The 18657-nt window shown below is 38.2% G+C and overlaps 1 protein-coding gene across 2 annotated transcripts in view; it reads right to left on the bottom strand.

Annotated features, from left to right (window-relative positions):
* CTNNA3 (catenin (cadherin-associated protein), alpha 3) overlaps window positions 1-18657 on the bottom strand; it is a 529775-nt gene that overhangs the window by 187577 nt on the left and 323541 nt on the right. For both annotated transcript variants that reach the window (XM_010579986.1, XM_010579985.1), the window contains exon 10: window positions 6047-6139. In XM_010579986.1, coding sequence (XP_010578288.1) covers window positions 6047-6139 — 93 coding nt within the window. The remainder of the gene's footprint in view (window positions 1-6046; window positions 6140-18657) is intronic.

Raw genomic sequence — 18657 nt, 5'->3', positions numbered from 1 at the left:
ACAAAGTAAATAAGGGTGGGAGGGGATGGGAAGTATGGGCACTAAATGAACTACAGAAGACATTTCTACTGAAGGAAAAATTGGGTAAGGGAGAAACCAAAAACACTCAGATACCCATTTGCTGAACATTACAAACTCAGTAAACCAGTATGAATAGGTAAGAGTAAAGCCTGTGACGCAAAGCTTACTGACAATAAACATTTTATTCTTTGTCAGTAAAAAGTTCTGAACAAGCAGGGCAGGGAAGAAATGCTATCACAGGTACCAAACACCACCTAAAATTGGGCACTCCACTGTAGAACAATTTTAAGGTTAGAGGCATCGAGGCAGTATAGGCATCGAGAGACCTAACGCATCAACTACAACTACAAAACAAATAAATCAAAACCATATCAATTCTCAAATATCTCTTTTCAAACTGAGACATTCCACATACGCCAGTGGTGGAACTGAAAGCCAAGACATGTTAGAAGCACGTAATTTATTTTAAAAATAACATCTTGCCATTCATACTTTTCCTCAATAATTAAACATCAAGGCAAAACACTAGCCTCTACTGATGTTACACCAGCATGTGAGAGAATACAGAACCATACTCCATGGTTCTCAGAAGAAACATGCCCTTAGATAAAGTGCCAAGGACGAAGAGGAAGCCAGCTTCCATCTAAGCAACAATAAATATTTCACTAGACAAATTCTACCACATTAGTCTTGGTCCTCAGCCTCCTCATATAATGGGCACAGCATGATGTGCAGTTTTATTGGACAGCCAAGTCTGTACTGCAAGCTGCCCTTTTTCAAAGCAAGCTGTAAGGTCCCTTGGCATCATATCCTGCCACAGGAGTCAACCACACTAATCCACTTGAATGCCTGAGAGCCATGAGGTCTTACAGTGGCTGTGTAGCTGAGCCTCTGTCATTGAAGGTCCACTCGCTCACCTCCCCTACTTCCAAATGGTTCCTTAAGAATGGTGTAGGGCTATGGGAGGCAAAAAATAGTTTAAATTGTGAACACTTACAGGCAGCAGAAAACTGGGGCAGGGGAAGAGGAATGTCTGAACTCCTGAGCTCAAGCCTGGTACTAGCTAGCTGCAGCTGTTATGTGCTCATTTTAAATTCTGTTAACACCTCAACTAAACAAAGCTGACGTGTCCCAACTTGTCCAATTAATAAAGAGACACAGACCAGAGCCACCAATTAGGAGGCATATCATACTTCATACTTCTGCATACACACTTAGATTGGGAAAAATCAAGGCTTTAGGGGCCCAAAAAAAAGGCTGACGAAGATCCTGGCTGGAGAAACAGTCCCGGAAGTAAGGAAAGATCCTGGAGGACAGGAAAATCTGTGGAGACAAACACTGGGAGACCCCAGGGACATTGCACAGTAAGGCCCAAGACAGCTGACTGCAAGCAGATGTACAGGACAAAACCATCATAACTTTCTGCCCAATTTTCCTGGACTAGCAGCCATCTCCCTGCTAGGAAGGAAAGTTGAGACCTAGTGAAAACAACACTGTGGGGAAAACAAATGAGTGAGCACGTGGTATCAGGAAGCAGGGTAAAAACTGATCTCCCTAGTTCCTAAATAAACCCTAGTATCCAAATGTACTATGGGTTGTAACTCTGTCTTGCTTGTGACAAAGTTTTTCGCCTACCACAAGGCACTTGCTCTTCATCACATGTACACAGTGATGTGTAATGGCCACTACTTTTTAGCCAATGGCTCCAGCAGCTTGAATACGAAGATAAGACTCAGGCAGACAACGTTCTCAGAACCATAATCGCTATCTGAGCATGTATGCTTCATATCAGAAGTGACGCGAATTTAAGCGGCTCAGCGTGCATTTCACATCCATTGAATCAGCATCTTCCACATAATACATTTTGGATCAACAATAGCTAGCTATAAAGAAGGACTTTTATGTCTTTGCAAACTTCCTCCAGCAACTTAGGAACTAGTTCGGAAATATGCTGTAATATCTGCTTTAGGTTCTCATATATTCCTGGTAGGTGCAAGTTAACAAGAGAAATGAGGTGACAGCTTCATAGACATTTAAAATTGCTCAAGATGCACACTTTTATTTTTTCCTACGGCTATTTTCCCTCATCTCCATTTTTATTTTTTAAACACAAAGAGCAACTCAACCTCTAATGGATTTCCTGTTACATAGATTTCCTTCTCACCTAATAGCTTTATAACTAGATGGTTTCCATCTCTCTCTCAATACTTACGAGAAAAACAGAACTCACTAAAAATACTAAGACCGCAGGTTCTGGCTATACCAGTGCATACCTTGTCTTTTTTAAAATATCAGAAAAAAATACTGCATGGGATTGAATGATTTTTAAAAATCTATTTATCACCAAATAAAGATTAAGCTAAACTATGAACATTCATGTCTTTTTCCTGCATTTTGCTTCCTTGCATGATGTACCAGAATGGACGTGGCCCACTGCAGAACTAATCACCCTGCGCCATTTTGGTAACTAGCAGCAAGCTCTACCAAGATGAGAATCTTCAAAGAAATGAGCCCAAAATTTGCTTTTTCAGCTATGGTTCTTCCAAAAGAAGCCCAAACCTCCTGCTCCTTAAAACTCTCCAGGGATCTTTACGCTAATAAAAAGGCTCTAGCCAGAGCCCTTTGACATGCTGAAGCTCTTCCCAGCTGCTCCCTTGAGACTAGCCACTTCTGATCTCCACTTTGAAACATCTGTTCCAGCTTTAGGCTCAAGGTCATTCTTCACCTCAAAAATATCAGCTCAGGATATATTTGCATTAATGCTCTTGGCACTCCCTGGTTTCCACTCCCTCAGGGAGGAAAATGTCCTTATCTCTCATTATGTGCACCACAGCACCTCCACTGTGTGTGTTTCTGACAGAGAAAAGAAAAAGACAGAGCAGAGAAACACTGTCACCTACCTCAGCTACTGTTCAATCTTCCTTCTCTGCTCTTGCCCAACACTGTATCCTTATCCCAGGTTAAATCACAGACCTAAGGTCTTCAACTCCATCTAAAAGCTGATCAATGGCTTCCTTCTCATCTCCTCCCTCCTTCACAGCCTGTTGCAGACAGCATCCTTATTCCTCAAGCTTATCCCTCAGGAGAGCTCACCAACCCAGCAAAACCACACACCTACCTTAAAATGGAGGTAAGGAAACAGGACCCAGTACTAACACAGAAGCCAGGTCAAATAACAGGCTAGATCCTCCTTATACAAAAACACACAGGTTTTTCTGGGTCTTTTCTTCCTTGTTCCTCCTCTTGTTGGCCTGGCATCCGAGACATACTTGTTGAACCACATGAGAGCTGATTATCCTGTGCAAATGTAAAAAACTATCAAGAATTTAGACGGAGAAGCCAGATCCTTGTCTGCTAATCTCTGGTTTCCTACATTTAGGATATCTTTCCACCTCTATATTGACAGGTTTACTCTCTATTAGGTATCTTTGCCTATTCCAGAGGACTATTATAGGAAACAGACACTTCTTCGAACATGCCACTGAACTGAAGCATAAGGGTAACAATCCCAAGATTTGCATTAGCAAAACAGCTCTACAGATATATATCCTTGCTGTTCAAAAATGGAAGTTTGTTTGCGTTTGTGGGTTCTTTTCCTTTTCTTTCTTTCTCATGCATTTGATGAGGTCATGATTTTATCTGCACACCAGGAAAGTAACATGGACTCCCACATGGAACAAGTGACATTGTAGATTTTGCCCACCTGACAACGCTCAAGAAAATTCTCCCAACCAAAAGCTATTAACATGAACACAAATAATTCTTCCTTCATCAAAACATATGCTAGCAGCATTTTACTTTTTTATTCTATTCATTATTATTGATTTAACATTAAATATTCTTAAAAGTCATTTCTCATGAAGTATTCATGAAATTTCAGGAACAACAGGTATTACGTGTTTTGTATCAGCTCTAACATACATGCCTAGCTTATTTCATTTATTGAACAGTCAAAATATTTGCTAATAATCTCACTTGAGAAATAAAATATGGTCAGAGTTCAGAATCAACCCTCTATATTTTAACTACAGTACAGTATAATTAATATAACATAAACACATCTATGAATTCTAACAATTAAAAGGCTTTCCTCCAGGGTTTGACAATTCTGTATCTGGCTTTTCCCCAGTGCTACATGGGAAGTTTCGCTGGTCAAATCTACAGAACTCCCAAGACTCCAAGGTGTTTTCTCTAGGTGTTGATTTCACTGCTGGCTTTTTGGTTAGTGTGTTTAGGGGCGTTGCAGGGTGTGTAGGGTTTTTTTAGTGCGTTGGGTTTTTTTTCTGTTTTAATTCAACCATTTCAGATTTCAATCCCAACCACGTGGTTCCTTTCAAGAAATGTATTTTTCAGAGCACATAAAATCCCTTTTTTTTTTACTCTAAAGATTTAAAAACATTGGGGAGTTCTACATGCAAATTTCCCCATTCCAAACTCTAACTGATATGCCCTGCAGGGATTTTAAGAGAGAATTATTTTCCCTGTGGAGAATTTTTAAATGATATAGCATAATCTGATTTACTGAAAAAAGCAGGAGCCTTATTCTGCTATTTCTTACTTAGGTAAAATGCCAATTGCTTTCGCAGGGAATGGTCCTTATCTAAGAAAGCAGCAAATCCTGCACAATGAACACACCGTTAATAGTAATATGATCTTATCATGCGCATACTACATTCTCTGTTTAGACACATCTATAATCATCAACTCGCTCACCCCTGGTTTACCTAAAGGTTAAAAAAAGGAGGGGAAAAAAACCCCAAACAAGAAACTGCCATTTTACTATAGGAAATCAAAACCCTAGCAACTTAAATGGCTGTGGAGAAAATCAATATTTTAGTCAAAATTAGATTTTAGGAGTTTCTGGTATCAGATGCAATACTGGAAGTGTTGGTTTTCAATTAAGAAGCTACAACTGGATGCATAATAATGTATTAGAAAGGTGCAGTTGTACCTCTGGAGAAACAAAGAAGCTGGAAGAAGCTATTCATGAATTATTTTTACAAGCCAGCAATCTTCTTCCAAAACCAGTAACGCATTAAATCAAATAGAGTGGGATGTGAAACACAGAACTGTAGAAGTTATAAAAACAGACACTGAAACTCAATGATTCAAGAGAAAACACTGATCTCTGATATTTTCAGAATATGACAACTCCTTGATAGAAGTTTCTTCTTCTTCAAGTCTTGCATTTACTCAACAGGCATAAAACGGACTCTTCAAGTTTGTAACGGAACATATTATTAATATTTGCTCTTCACCTATTTCAACTACATTTAGCATTCAAACACACAAAAGGGTAAGAATATTTAGGCCACTGTGTAAACTCTAGTGTTCTTCAAAGAACTAATGATATTCAAATTATGCAGCCTCAAGGCTGAAACACTCAGATCAGATTCACACAAACCAGTAAAATCTTTGCTCTAAACAGATGTAACTGGAGAATTTTTTATCTCTGTAATTCTAAGTGTGACTAATACAGAGTGAATACACTTTTTGTAAGATATTAAGTACCAAAAATTCATCTGTAGCTGTGCTGTTTTTCATTCCTTTGCTTAAGACAAAAGCTCAAGCTTCTGAATTGGTGATAATCAGAAGAATTTACACTTTAACATTCACATACACAAAAACCAAATCAAGTGGTAACAGTATTTCAAGTTAAAGGTAAAAATATATATATTGCTTTCTAAGAGTAAAAATCTTCCCAATTTGCCTACCATGTTAACTCCTCATTCAATCAGGTTTAATTTCAGAAACAGAGCAGCATGTTTCTTCAATTGCAATTTTTACAGCTTTTTAAAACTCCCAATCAATATAGATTAACAATTCCTATGTTAACCACTAAGAAAAAATAAACAAATTAACTATTTGCCCTTGATTTATCATTTGGTCTCCACTTACTGCACTAAGCTGCGTGAATGGAATGTGAATGTAGACTGAAGGAGCATGACTAAATATCCGTGTTGCGGGACAAAAATACAGTGTATGCTCAGTGCACTGTAATGGGAATTAATGGAAAAAGTCATACCTGTGGGCACAAAGTCTCTATGTGATTAGCTGCCATTTGGACAATTTTCATTCCATCTTCATTTGTTGACAATGAACAAGCAAGATTAGCAACCTTAAATAAACAAACAAAAGTTCTGTAAGCAAGCATTCAGCCCCAGACTCTCAAACTTGCCAAAAAACTCTGCTACAAAACCTTCATTATTTGGGGAAATTAATTTGTCAAAGAACACATTTGAACAAGGAAACACGGCGGGGGGGGGCGGGGGGGAGCTGTGGAAACGAGTGACAGTAACAAGGAATGTCATGACCTCTCCCCAGTTTAGGTTCAGCACCTAATAGCTGCAGAACGATGTTTAGGTAACATCAGGAAATTTCAAAGTAAGATCCTAAGGCTTCAGATAGATTGCTTGTGATCGTACCTGTTAATTTTTCAGAGCTCTTCAAACTATGTCCAGCTTTTAATTTTTTTTGAACTTACTTTTAAGACCTTAAAGGTCAAATAACATTTGCCTTGACTTGTTGTAATGAAACACAGAACGATTTATACCCTGAGCTATCCACAGATCATTATTTTTACCAGTGGTACGATTTTCTACTGAAATAGTCAGACCAGTGCAACTTACACTGAAAATGTGTAAGGAAACTTGAAATCTGTGAAAGAACAAGTCTATTTTCTGTTTTACTTCACTAAACACCATGGAGATACAGCTTCCTAGCTTCCTTTAAAGAAAAAAAGCTTTTCCGTAACACTCCACAGTTCAACAAGTTTGAAGATATGAAGGATAAAGAGCACTCACTTCAGCTCACTGCAACTCAGCATCAACAGGCTCTAACAGACAGGCTTGACAAAGGCACAAGATGGGCTGGGATACTGGGATCCAGTAGAACTTTTCATTCTACTGAAGTGATATAATGTCCTCACAGAAACTACTACACACTTGTTAAGTCTTCATAGCCTTCACTGAAGTAGCTGTATTACATATCTACCACAGCAATATTAATGTAGATCAAGAACTTCCTGAGAAATAGACCTCTGTAGTGCTGCAAATACCAAAACAGATATAAACATAGATATGCACAGTTAATTTGTAATTATTCGAAACTCATGCAATGACTTCTATACTCCAGCTGCTGCAAAATAAAAGCAAATCTTCATTTATCAACATTTTAGGACACTATTTCTGAGCAAGAACAATAGTTCAATAATGATCTATTACAAAACATTTTTATTATTCTTAACTTAAATGATGTAAATAATTACAAGGAATTAGTAAGTGCATAGCCAAAGTAATTACTTTTCCTATGCAAAATTCAGAAGGGACTAAGACAGACACTTTCTGAAGAGGATGAGGGCTAGAATGCATGGCCCTCCATGTACACCTGTGCCTACCTATAAATACTTTATGAACCTATTCCTGGTATTCCAATACAACTCACTGGTTCCCCTCCTGTGTGATGTGTTAACTTGTCCACATAAAAAATAAGGTTTAAGACTGAAGAAATCTGATTTTCATAGATGCACTCAAGCTGTATTCTCTTTTATTTGAAGTAAACTGCCATGAGTTTTTTTAATGTAATATTTGAGAAAAACGAGTTTTGATCCTATGCTTCCCCTCCTGACTCTTCAGCTTTAAGTTACCTACAGATATCTCTATCATCGTATCATTTGGTATCATCATAACACAACTCTAAAAGACACTATTCCCTCCCCTCCAAAAAAATCAGTTATTTTTCTTTGGATCGAAGGTCAGGATTTTTCAATATTGGTTACAACAACTAATTCACATTGGTTTGAATATTTTAATTTCTTTGCCCCAGTCACTAAACTGCTTGTGTATCCCAATGCAGTGAATGTAACACTGCATTCATTCACACTGCATTAATACACCATCCATATATAAAAAGAAGCACTCTACAAGGCTCAGTGCAAGTATTATTGATCTATTTCTTAAAGAGCTCCTCAATGCCTAAAGCAGTAACATTTCAAAGGTTAAAAAAAAAAAAAAAAGAATAGGCAATATAAGCCATTCCACTAGGACAAAATAAATACTCTCAGCAGCTTTTTCTCTTTGCTATACGATTCCTCAGGTTTTCCAACTTCATTTCACAGTTTCCAGAAAAGCTCTACTTTTAATTTCTTGGGATCCACTGCAAACATGTGCGATACATAGCTCGTGTTTATCAGTAACAGTTTTAAGATTGAGTTCTCTGCTGTAAGCAACAAATTTTTTGTCCCTGTCTTGATGTGCAAGGCAGATACAGAGACAGCTTAAAATAATTTTTTATCCCGTTTCCCAGTTGCACTGGCTGAAACATCTCAGTACAAATCCAGTCCTTGACATAAACTGTGTCACAGAATATTAATTTAGGTTGGAAGAGGTTTCCAGAGACCATGCAGTCCAACCCTCTGCTCAAAATAGGAGAATGAATTCTAAACCAAGCTGTGCCAATGGCTCGATGTAGGAGATCAGCACCTGGGGACAAATTATGTGTATGTTACCAGATCACATTGAAGATTAGAACAGTAATAAAGCATGGCTCTTTCTGACAAAACAGATTTAGGTTGGGAAGGATCTCTTAATCCACAAGTATTCTCTTTTATTTGAAGTCAACAGCCATAGGGGTTTTTTATATACATTGAGGGAAAACTGTTTCTGAACTTACGCTTCCCCTCCTGATTCCTCAGCTCTAAGTATTCCCTGGTGATGGCCCAATCCATAACAGTATTCTCACTGCACAAGCAGCAAACCAAGGATATAAGCATTAGGAATTTATGTTAAGCCACTTTACAACAACAAACAAACAGAGGTCTGTATTATTTACATCAGATGTCTTTTAAAAATCAATAAAGTTAAAGAAAGTAGTATTTGGCTACTTTAGAATAAATACATTTATTGTGTTACATTTCTGCTGGGTATTTGGAATTCATGCTACAGTGCTACACCAACAGTGAATTTAGTCATTTGCCCTTCATCTTGATCAACATTAGCAAATCTTTTGTTTCCATTAGAAAATGTGTAGAATCTTCTTCTCCTGGCATATAAGTGGCATGACTTTTCTACATGTAGCTTATGCATAAGAAAAAGCGTTCAATCTCAGTAAGTGATTAGGTTTACACCTGTTCCACCCAAAAGACAATCCAGATTACAGTAAATCATTAGCATGGTCTCAAGCATCAGTACATTCAATGTTAGTAGTTTCCTCACCAGCTCCTGAAAAGATCTCCTTAACACAAATCCAAAATACAAAAATCCAAAGAAATCAAATGAAAGAGTCAAACAGGGCGGGGTGTGTGTGCATGTGTAATGTTTCCAAGCATAGGGCAGGGGATGTGAGAACCTGAAGTCTCTTTTGAAGCTGTAATGTTACTAATAAGGATGACAAGCAGTTTCATCAATACTAAATGCCTATAACCCATTAGAAAATCAAGCCCTAGCTCAGAGAACACCTATCCCCTTCCTTTTCTGAAAGCATCATGCACATCTTGAAGGTTTCTCAAATAGCAAAAATCCTTTATTACTGCCATTTCTCCCCTAAGCAATATAAGCTACACAAATACATCACTTTTTTTTTTTTGTATTCCCTGAGAGTGACTAGCTTCCCTTAAAGGGAGTTCAAGCCCAAGCACACTGCAACTTCAAAAAGAAATGAAATTGCAAAATGAAGAGCCAATGATTCCTCTCAGTCAGAAAATCATTCTTTCTGAAGAGCAAAGTTTGTCAGGACAAAGACAAAGCTTTCTTGGAGACTGGTCTGACTGAAATCAGCTCTAACAGAAGTTTAAGCCATCAAGTTTTTCAATCTTTTTTTTTTTTTACCACGTGAAAAAAGCATATTTGTTCAACTTGTACTACTCAATGCAACATGTCTATTCGTAATCATTCTCTCCAAACATTTCCAAGATAGTACTACAAAAGCAGTTACACAGGTCTTATTTGAAAACACGAAGAACAGTGAACAAACCATCCATAATGAGTTTTAGCAACATCAGTTAATATACTAATTAAGGTGCAGTGGGAAGAGGAAGACTCTGAACTGAGCACATAAGTGCAGCACTGACAGTAGATAAAATACTCCATTAGCCTGATGGATTTTTAGATTATGAAGGCACCAAAGACTGTATTATTTGATGCCCATTACCTGTAAACAAAACATATGCCAATGCACATTTCTTTCATATTCCTGAAGTTATTAAACGACCTTCTTGCAGGCACTTTAACTTGTTTTTATTTTTTACTGCTGACTGAGGGTTTGCCTTTCTTTATTGGGGGAGGGAGTTCTTCTCTTTAGAATTTGGTGAGCCACCAACTTTTCAGGCTAGAAACTGTTGAAGAATAAGACCTGCATATACTAGATGCAATCAGTTTAAAAAAAAAAAAAAGAATCAACTAACCATATTCCTTTTAGCGACTTACACGTTACATGGAGCATGCATGTGTATCTAGGAGAAAGCACAACTGGAAAAGCTTTTATCTGAAAACGTGTGCATGAACTTTTTCAGTTCCTACTCTTTATCTAACAACTGAAAGGAAAAGGAAGAAGTATTTAGAGGCTGTTTGAGATAGATTATACATCAACAAGTTTGCACTATTGTAAAAAATTCTTTGAGATGGAAGGCTTTTTACCTTGGATATGGTCACACAAGTGCACTCGCACCGTGTATCCTAATGTTCTGTCCCCAAGTGGAAGATACATGCTTTAAGAAATCCTCAGCTGCTTTCAAACTCAGATTCCCAAATGCTTTCCACTCGAGATTACAAGGCAAAAGGGAAAATACATACAGACAAAACTTCTTGGAGATCCACTAATTACTTCAGTGGATCTCCAAAAAGGTGCAACAATAAATATTCTTCAGAAAGGTGTGATAATTTTCAACAGCCAATGCCCCAAAGCCATATATTGCTGGAGGTAATGAGATAATGTAATATCCTTCCTGTAGGCAAAAGAAAAGCATTCCCAATCCACTAAGAGCCTCAGGACAAGTGGAAGTTCACATACAAAGTGAGACTGCCTCTTCACTGTGAGAGGACAAAGAGCCCTTACCACGTTGATTCTGCTGAAAAGAAAGTGAAAAGCGTGATCCTGTTGGTAAGAGTCCTTGGGAGAGACATTCCAACCATGACTCAAGGATGCATGACAGTGCTTTAAGAATGAATCGTGGCTCAGAGTTAACTCCAAGGTGAGAACACATACTCAAAGCCAAATGCAAAAGTGAGATTTTTAAGTAGCAAAAAAGTAAATAAATCACTGCACTGCCTCACCACCTGTTTCATTCTCAGCTGAGAACAGCTTTACTGTTCTATTGTCCACACTGCAAACTAAGGATTAAATGCACCCCCAAGGATTTTTTTTTCAGTCAAATTCCCTGCATTAACTCCCCAAAATTAGTATTTTCTTAGGAACGGATAGTCTGCCAACTAATTATATAAGTTGTAGTAAATGCAGCAACATGTTCTTTAGACACGATCCCCCATGCTCCACCAATAAGAGCTGTTTCTTCTCATTATTTTATCCAGACTCCTAACTCACTTATATACTGTAAATCACTAAGGATGACTAAGCTGTTAATTCCAATAAAACTTGTGTTTCCTCTTCTTGGTGAAGACCTCCTATTGTTCATAGTAAATACTTCCTGTCAAGAAATTCTTTCCACTGAGGAAAGACCTCCCAAAGCTCTGCCTACCCTAAAGTTAACAAGGTCCTTCACCACACTGCAGGGTAAACTCAAAGTTTGTTCTAAAAATTTTTAGCATAGCATGAAGAACTCTCTGGCAACCCAATTCCACTGATAACCCTATAGAAATTCTTAAGGCCATGCTGGGAGCACGTATAGCCTTCAATGATGAATGCTCTGCTGCTATTTCAAAAACAAGGAAAAACAGTGATGTATCTAAAATAAAATCTGACATGTTTCAAATTTTAAGAAAATTTAACTTGTGTGTCACAAGATTTCAAATACAGTCTTTACTAGAAAATTTAAAATACTGATCCTGTCATTCTGCCAGTCTTTTTTTTTTCCCAAGTGCATGTAATCATGATCAGAACAAAAACCTATTGGTGTTCCTCAAAACCAAGCACAAGTACTTCTGACACATACCTCTTAAGAACACTAACCAGATACACTGTCACTTTAATGCCTATATGACTTCACCAAGTCAGTGACATGATGACCGTAGTATAGGGGGTTAAAAAGACCTAAACCAAGATGAGGACCTTGCTTTGTCAAAAGTTTCACAAAAGGCAAAGCTTCAAAGACCTTCTGGTCCATCAACCTTTATCTTTGTAACCTCCAAAGAGATGAGCGCCAAATACAAACAAAAGAATTGGGGGGGACGGACGGGGGATGAGACAGGACACAAATACAATAAAGCAATTCATTGAGGTAGAGATTAATCCGCGTAATCATGGTTCAAAAGATATTTCATTTGTAGGAGAGCAACTGAATACTGAACTGGGGAATAACATTTGAATTTCAGCACTACAGCGGTCAACATAGCTTTTGAAACCCTACGTAAATTGCTTCTAACTGTTAGTCTGCTCTCCTCCAACTATAAATAAAAAAGGTACTTACGTATTCTTTGCTTCTCATTTTGTGGTATACTGAACTATCTTCTACAAGTTTATTAAGTGTTCTTAGCTTCTACCACTAGCTTTATTCATGAAGCCTTAAAAAGTCTTTTGAGGAAAATGACTGTTGATACAAAAAAATGCCATGGAAAAACTAAGAAGGGTAACAACAAATAACGACTCTGTACTTTTTTAAGGAAAAGGCTACATTGATGTACGTACGTCTTCTAGTCGTTGCTGCATTTTTATATGCATTTATGATGACTGTGCATTTCTATGAGCTTAATAAAACTTGACTAGAATATTTGTTTAGAGTGAAAAAACATACTCCTGTGGACTGAAAACTTACCTCCAGTGGGCAGTAAAGTAATATCACAATGTTGCTTGGTTTTGAACGCATTTTCTACCCTAAAACTTAACTTCTTTCCAGATCAAGTCAAATAGTAATACTGAGCTATTTATAAACTGCTGCCAGAGTTTATTTGTTATTTTTGCAGTTTATAAAAAGCTTTAGGATACTTCAGGTCAAAATGTACAATATTACTTTAATTTTTATTATTTTTACTTTTGTGGGAATAAAGTTAGAAACTATACTCAAAAATACATGTAACATATATTACGCTGCTTTCCCTGTCTCTTTTAGCTTTTCACCTTCTACTCTTCCAGAAAGATTCCTGAATCTCCTGATTTAACTACTCTGGGGCACTACATATGTGCAAGCCTCTTCACTCATCTTTTGGTTCCTTTTGCACTTCTCTTAATTTTACATGTCTCTCTCTCTCCCATTTTCCGCAAAACTGAATTACATAGTACACCATTAATGCCATAATCACTACTCATTCAACACAATTAGCTCTACCTTGTACACCGGAGGCTTATCACTGCCCCTGTTCAACTGTAACCAACTACCTTGTTAACATGAAGAAACTCCTCAGAGTATTATGTAACTTTCAATGTTTCCTGTAACTTGTCAAGCATGCTAAAGATTGTTATGTTTGTAATTAAATAATAAAGGGTATTTGAATACCAATGGACTAGATTGTTCTTTTTGTTTTTAACCAACATAAATCTAGAACGACCCACCGCAACTAGTTTATTTCAAGTTCCATGTGCTGAGACAAGTCTTAACTCATACAAGTTCATTTAGGAGATTGTTTTAATAAACTGGGCCTCAACCAAAACAAAAATGGAAAATAAATTAAACACTCTGAGGCAAAGACAGCACACGTGTAAGGGAGAATTCTGCACAGTAACATTTCAGAAAATTTCCTCTTCAGTAAAGGTGTCAGGCTTGATGCAGAGTCCCATTAAGCTTTCTCTCACTGCTTTGGGTCACAGTAAAGACAGCTGAAGAACTAAGTTAATGATTCCTTCTCTAGACCTCAGTGAGCAGAGCCCTGGTTACAACCAAAGAAAAGATACTGTATTTGGATTACATTTGTGCTCTGGCAACCCGAGTTACCTGAAGAGTCCACTAAACAGAAACTGCCTATAGACGTGACCTGCATCTCACTGACAGTTTCTCAAAAATAGGTACCATCCATACCAGCACCAGACTTAATTTGCTGGAATAACAGCAAAGTGGCCTTTGATATCTGAAGAAAGGTCCTTCCACAAGCCCAAACATAACAGCAGCTGAAAGATTTAAATGTAAACTACTTTCTGAAACCTCTCCCTTAGCACCGTTTGCTGAAATGTTAGCAACAGAAGGCTTTCCAGCAGTACCACACAAGTACAGAAATATAAAAGAAAACTACCTGAAAAGGAGAATAGGACAAGCAAAGAACTGACTAAAACCCAACCATTTTACTGCCTTGTCCCTACCTCTTTCTTCATGCAGATGGAAGAAAATGTCAGTATAAAGACAAAAATATATTTTAGCAGTAGACAGAGGTGTTATATGTCAGATTTATGTTGCCTGTAAAATTTCCAAGTATCTCTTTCTTTCTGCATGAACATTTCTTTTTCCTTTCCTCCCTACATGAAACCCTCTATCTCCTGCACCTAAATAATAAAGAGGCAAATACAACAATATAATAAACTGTCATTAGAATACTCAAGATTTCAGGCCCTTTTCCTCTATAAAGCAAAGGTAAGATCCAAACATATGCATGAATACATCCTCATTTATTTTCTTATTACTCATTATTCAAGTATTCTGTGAAACAATTATCCATTGCTCATTTGAAGAATTTTACTGTTAGACTAAATAACACATGGGTTTGTGATACAAATACCCAAGCATAGTCGGGTGACCTTTGTTTCCCCTAGCCGCAAAAATCTTAAGATTCTTCCTGTTGTCAGAATGAAAACTTTCACCTCTTTGCCTCTGACTGGTTAACTGAGATGGAAATCTATCCCAGGAGATACAGCATATTTCTTCCAAGATGCATGCCCTCTATTATTTAAACCAGCATGAGCTAAGAAGACTCAATATCCTAAAAAATATAAACCACACAGCTCTCACTTAGCACTTAATAAATATTAGTGGAGCAGGAGAGGAAACAGACTTCTTTCCAGCAGTATAATCACTTAGTTACAATGCCAGAAATTCTTTCACTTCAATGTGAATGTTTTTAATTCCTTGAAGAAGTAGGACATCTGACAAATAAAAGATTTAAATGATTGGTTTTGAATGAGAAACAAAACCACACTTTGTTTAACATTTCTTGAAAGAGTTCAAAATAGAGGCAGTCCCCTACAAAAATTAGGTATTTATCCTTTTACAAAAGCAGTTGTGCTTTAAGCACGTTGTTCTGATGCAACAGCTGGATTGGTTATACATGCTACAGATTTAGCTTTTTATAAATAAAACATCAATCATACTGAGCATAAATTAATTTGATAATACATGAAAAACAGAATTCACCTCTAGAAAGTTACAAAGAACAACAACTCAGATATGTAATAAATACTGTATCACAAATACTTAAAAAAAAATCATGATATAAGAGCGGGGGGGGAAACCACCAACAAATCCACAGATAATCAAAGAAAATGAAAGATCGGTGCCAACAAAACATACCTTCAGAATTTAATCCATCTCGGGATCAGCCCCCTTCACAGAACTTGCCTCCGCAGAAAGTATGGCAATTCATTTTATACCGAACATTAATATCAACCACCTTCTTCGGCAATATAGAAAGTATATAGCAGTACAGGGTTCTGGAATATGCATTTTTTGCACTAAGAAGCAGCTAATCTATATTCTAGTTCATTCCCAACTATCATTAACTACTGGTACAGAATTAAAGATGTGCATGGTGCTTGAGCACTTACAATCAAATCTAAGATGAGAATAATGGTGGAGTCAACAGTAACACATTGAGGGTTAGCTACAGCTGAATAAAATTTCACATGCAGAATGTTAATCCACATTACCTAGAAGCATAAATGAACACTTCAGCACCAGAAGAACATCTTCTTCTCCATAGTTGAAAGGAAACAAGACAGAGAGATACAAGCATACACTTATTCAGTAATATAAATTCAATTCACTGTATTACCAGAAATAAAGTAGCTCACCCACCATTAATAGTACCTACTTTGTTTTCTGCAGGACACAGTATTGTGTTACAAATTGCATGTGACAAATCCAAAAACAGTGAAACTTTATCCTCTGAATACTAGATAATTCAGCATGTCCAATTTCTCTTAAAAAAGTAATCTCTTCTTGAGACGACAAAAAAATTTTCATGATCATGAGCTGTCCTTTCGTTCACTGGGCTAAGAGCAAAAAGACTATCTTAGGTCCTCAACCCCAAAATCAGTGCAGCAACTTTTTATTCCCCTGCAAAGTACTGAACAGAAGGTCAATGATACTAGCAATAACCAAAGGAGTACTAAAACATACCAATGCATAGGACAGGATTCTAATTGCACTTAACTTGTGAAAATCCCAAATACTGTCACTGACTTTGGTTAGGGTTTGCACCAAAAGGTGTCACTGACTTTGCAGAAACACAGTTTTCCTCTCTAGATATTTAACTGAACCAGATCAGCACTGCAAAATAAACACACAAAACCACTCAACCATGTATACCGGCATACATGGTTAGTTAACTGGAACAACAGAGTTATCAACAAATTCAGTATTTGCTAACTTAATGACACAAATTGGTTAGTACTATAAAGAAAATCCAAATTAAAACATAGATAGAATGAGTATGTAACAAAAATGGGAAATAGTGTAAAGCTGCAGATCTTTATTGCCAATCCTGAGAAGACTTCTCCTCAAAAGGGAAAAAAAAGTGCTTTGTCATGGAAGACATTTTCCTGATGTCCATGAGGAAAAAAAAAAAGGGGGGGGGAGTGTCATCCAACTTTTTAAATACTCAGCTTGAGACAATATCTTAATTCTAGCACTTTGAAAGCCTTCCCAGAGCAAGTAAAAGGTCCATCTCCCAATTTAAAAAGAGGATGAAATTTACTGAAGAAAGCGGGTGAGAGCCTAAGGCACCTTACATGATGCACAACCACCAGCTCCTCCCACCTCACACAAATAAACACATCAGATATGTTTAAAGAATTCTTTTCAAATTTTGGCTTTTCAGAAAGAAAAAGTCCCATTTCAGAACTTGTCATGAGTTAAGTCTCTCTTTCAATATTCCTGGAATCCTTCTCCAACCCAACTGCCTCCCTCCAACTTTTGGTACAGGATAACACCAATTCAGTGCTAAATGGTATGCAACCCTCACAGCACACCTGCACATAGGGAAAAAAGATAAAGTCTTATTTTCAGAAAAGACTTTCGTTTTATATTGTACAATTAATTGGATGACTCATTTTTTCCCCGCAGGCTTTCCAACAGTTGACATGTTGACAACTGCTGTTTCCTGGAATTAGCAGCAGACTAAATCAAAGACACCTTTGTAGAGAAAACTACCTTAATGATTACCAGAAAGCAAGGTACAGCCTTTCATATAGCCTCATTCAAGACAGGAAACGATCACAGAACACAGATGCATAAATTTTTATCTACCATGAACAAAAAATGCATTCGGCTCACAGAGTTACACAGCATACAATATACCTTAATGTTTTCAGTGTTATTGTAAAGACCTTTAGTCTACTCTTGTCCTGCTTCCACTGAACAGGACTTGTAAAAAATAATACCCGGAGTAAAAGGACTACTTCACCACTCTCTCACTTATGCTTTAAGCATAAGGATAATGCATAATAGTTAAGTACAAATACTGACCAAAACACTCCTCTGAACTGGTCTGTATACCCCTTGCTTCCACTGGTGAGCAGCTGGTCCCACAAGTGCTCCCAAAAGCTCCCTATTGCTTAACGCAGTCCTTCTTCTCAAAAAACACCAAACATTCTAACTCGAAAAACTGAAAATTTGGCAAGCTAGGAAAACAGGTACTTCTTAATATATTGTTTTCTATTGTTGCTTCATGGATTGATATTGCAGATTTTATGGAGCACAACATTAGGCCTTGAAACGACAAGGCCGTTGAGCTTACCACTTGCAAAAGGAAAACACCACCTCTTAACACAGACAACTTGATAAGGAAGAAAAAACACCCATGTTACTAGTTTTTAGCAGCCTGACTCGCCCTGCCCTGCCCGCCCATGCGGTTTTCCCCTCAGCACCCGGCAGCTCGGCACTCAGAAAAGCCTCAGCCAGGAACGGTGGAATTCTTCTTCCAGAAGATGAAAACGCACATTTGACAATCTACCTTAAAAGCTAGACAGAGAGAGGTGCAACCAAACCTACCGGCCAGCACCTGCCCTGGACACCGCCCGGACGCCTCGGAGCCCTCCGCCACGCCACAACCGCGGGACAGCCGCGGAACCTTCCAGAAGGATCGGGGCGGGGCGCTGCCGGGGTGGGAGCAGAGGCGCGAAATGGCGGCCGGGGTGGGGGGGGGGGAGCGGAGGCGCGAAATGGCGGCCGCGAGGAGGGGCGCACGCTCCTCCCTATCGCACGCAGTGACTTCCCGGCTTGGTCTGTACCCGGGGGAGCGGGTCCCCACCCCCTCAGCGCCGACATGGGACCGAGCCTGAGGGATGGGTGCCCGGGCCTCGGCAGCCAGCCGTCCTCCGCCCGGGCTG

The sequence above is a fragment of the Haliaeetus leucocephalus genome, unplaced genomic scaffold (genome assembly GCF_000737465.1).
Source record: "Haliaeetus leucocephalus isolate CR32 unplaced genomic scaffold, Haliaeetus_leucocephalus-4.0 Scaffold687, whole genome shotgun sequence".
NCBI lineage: Eukaryota > Metazoa > Chordata > Aves > Accipitriformes > Accipitridae > Haliaeetus > Haliaeetus leucocephalus.
The sequence above is the reverse complement of the archived record's forward strand: the minus strand, read 5'-3'. Positions and strand labels throughout refer to the sequence as shown.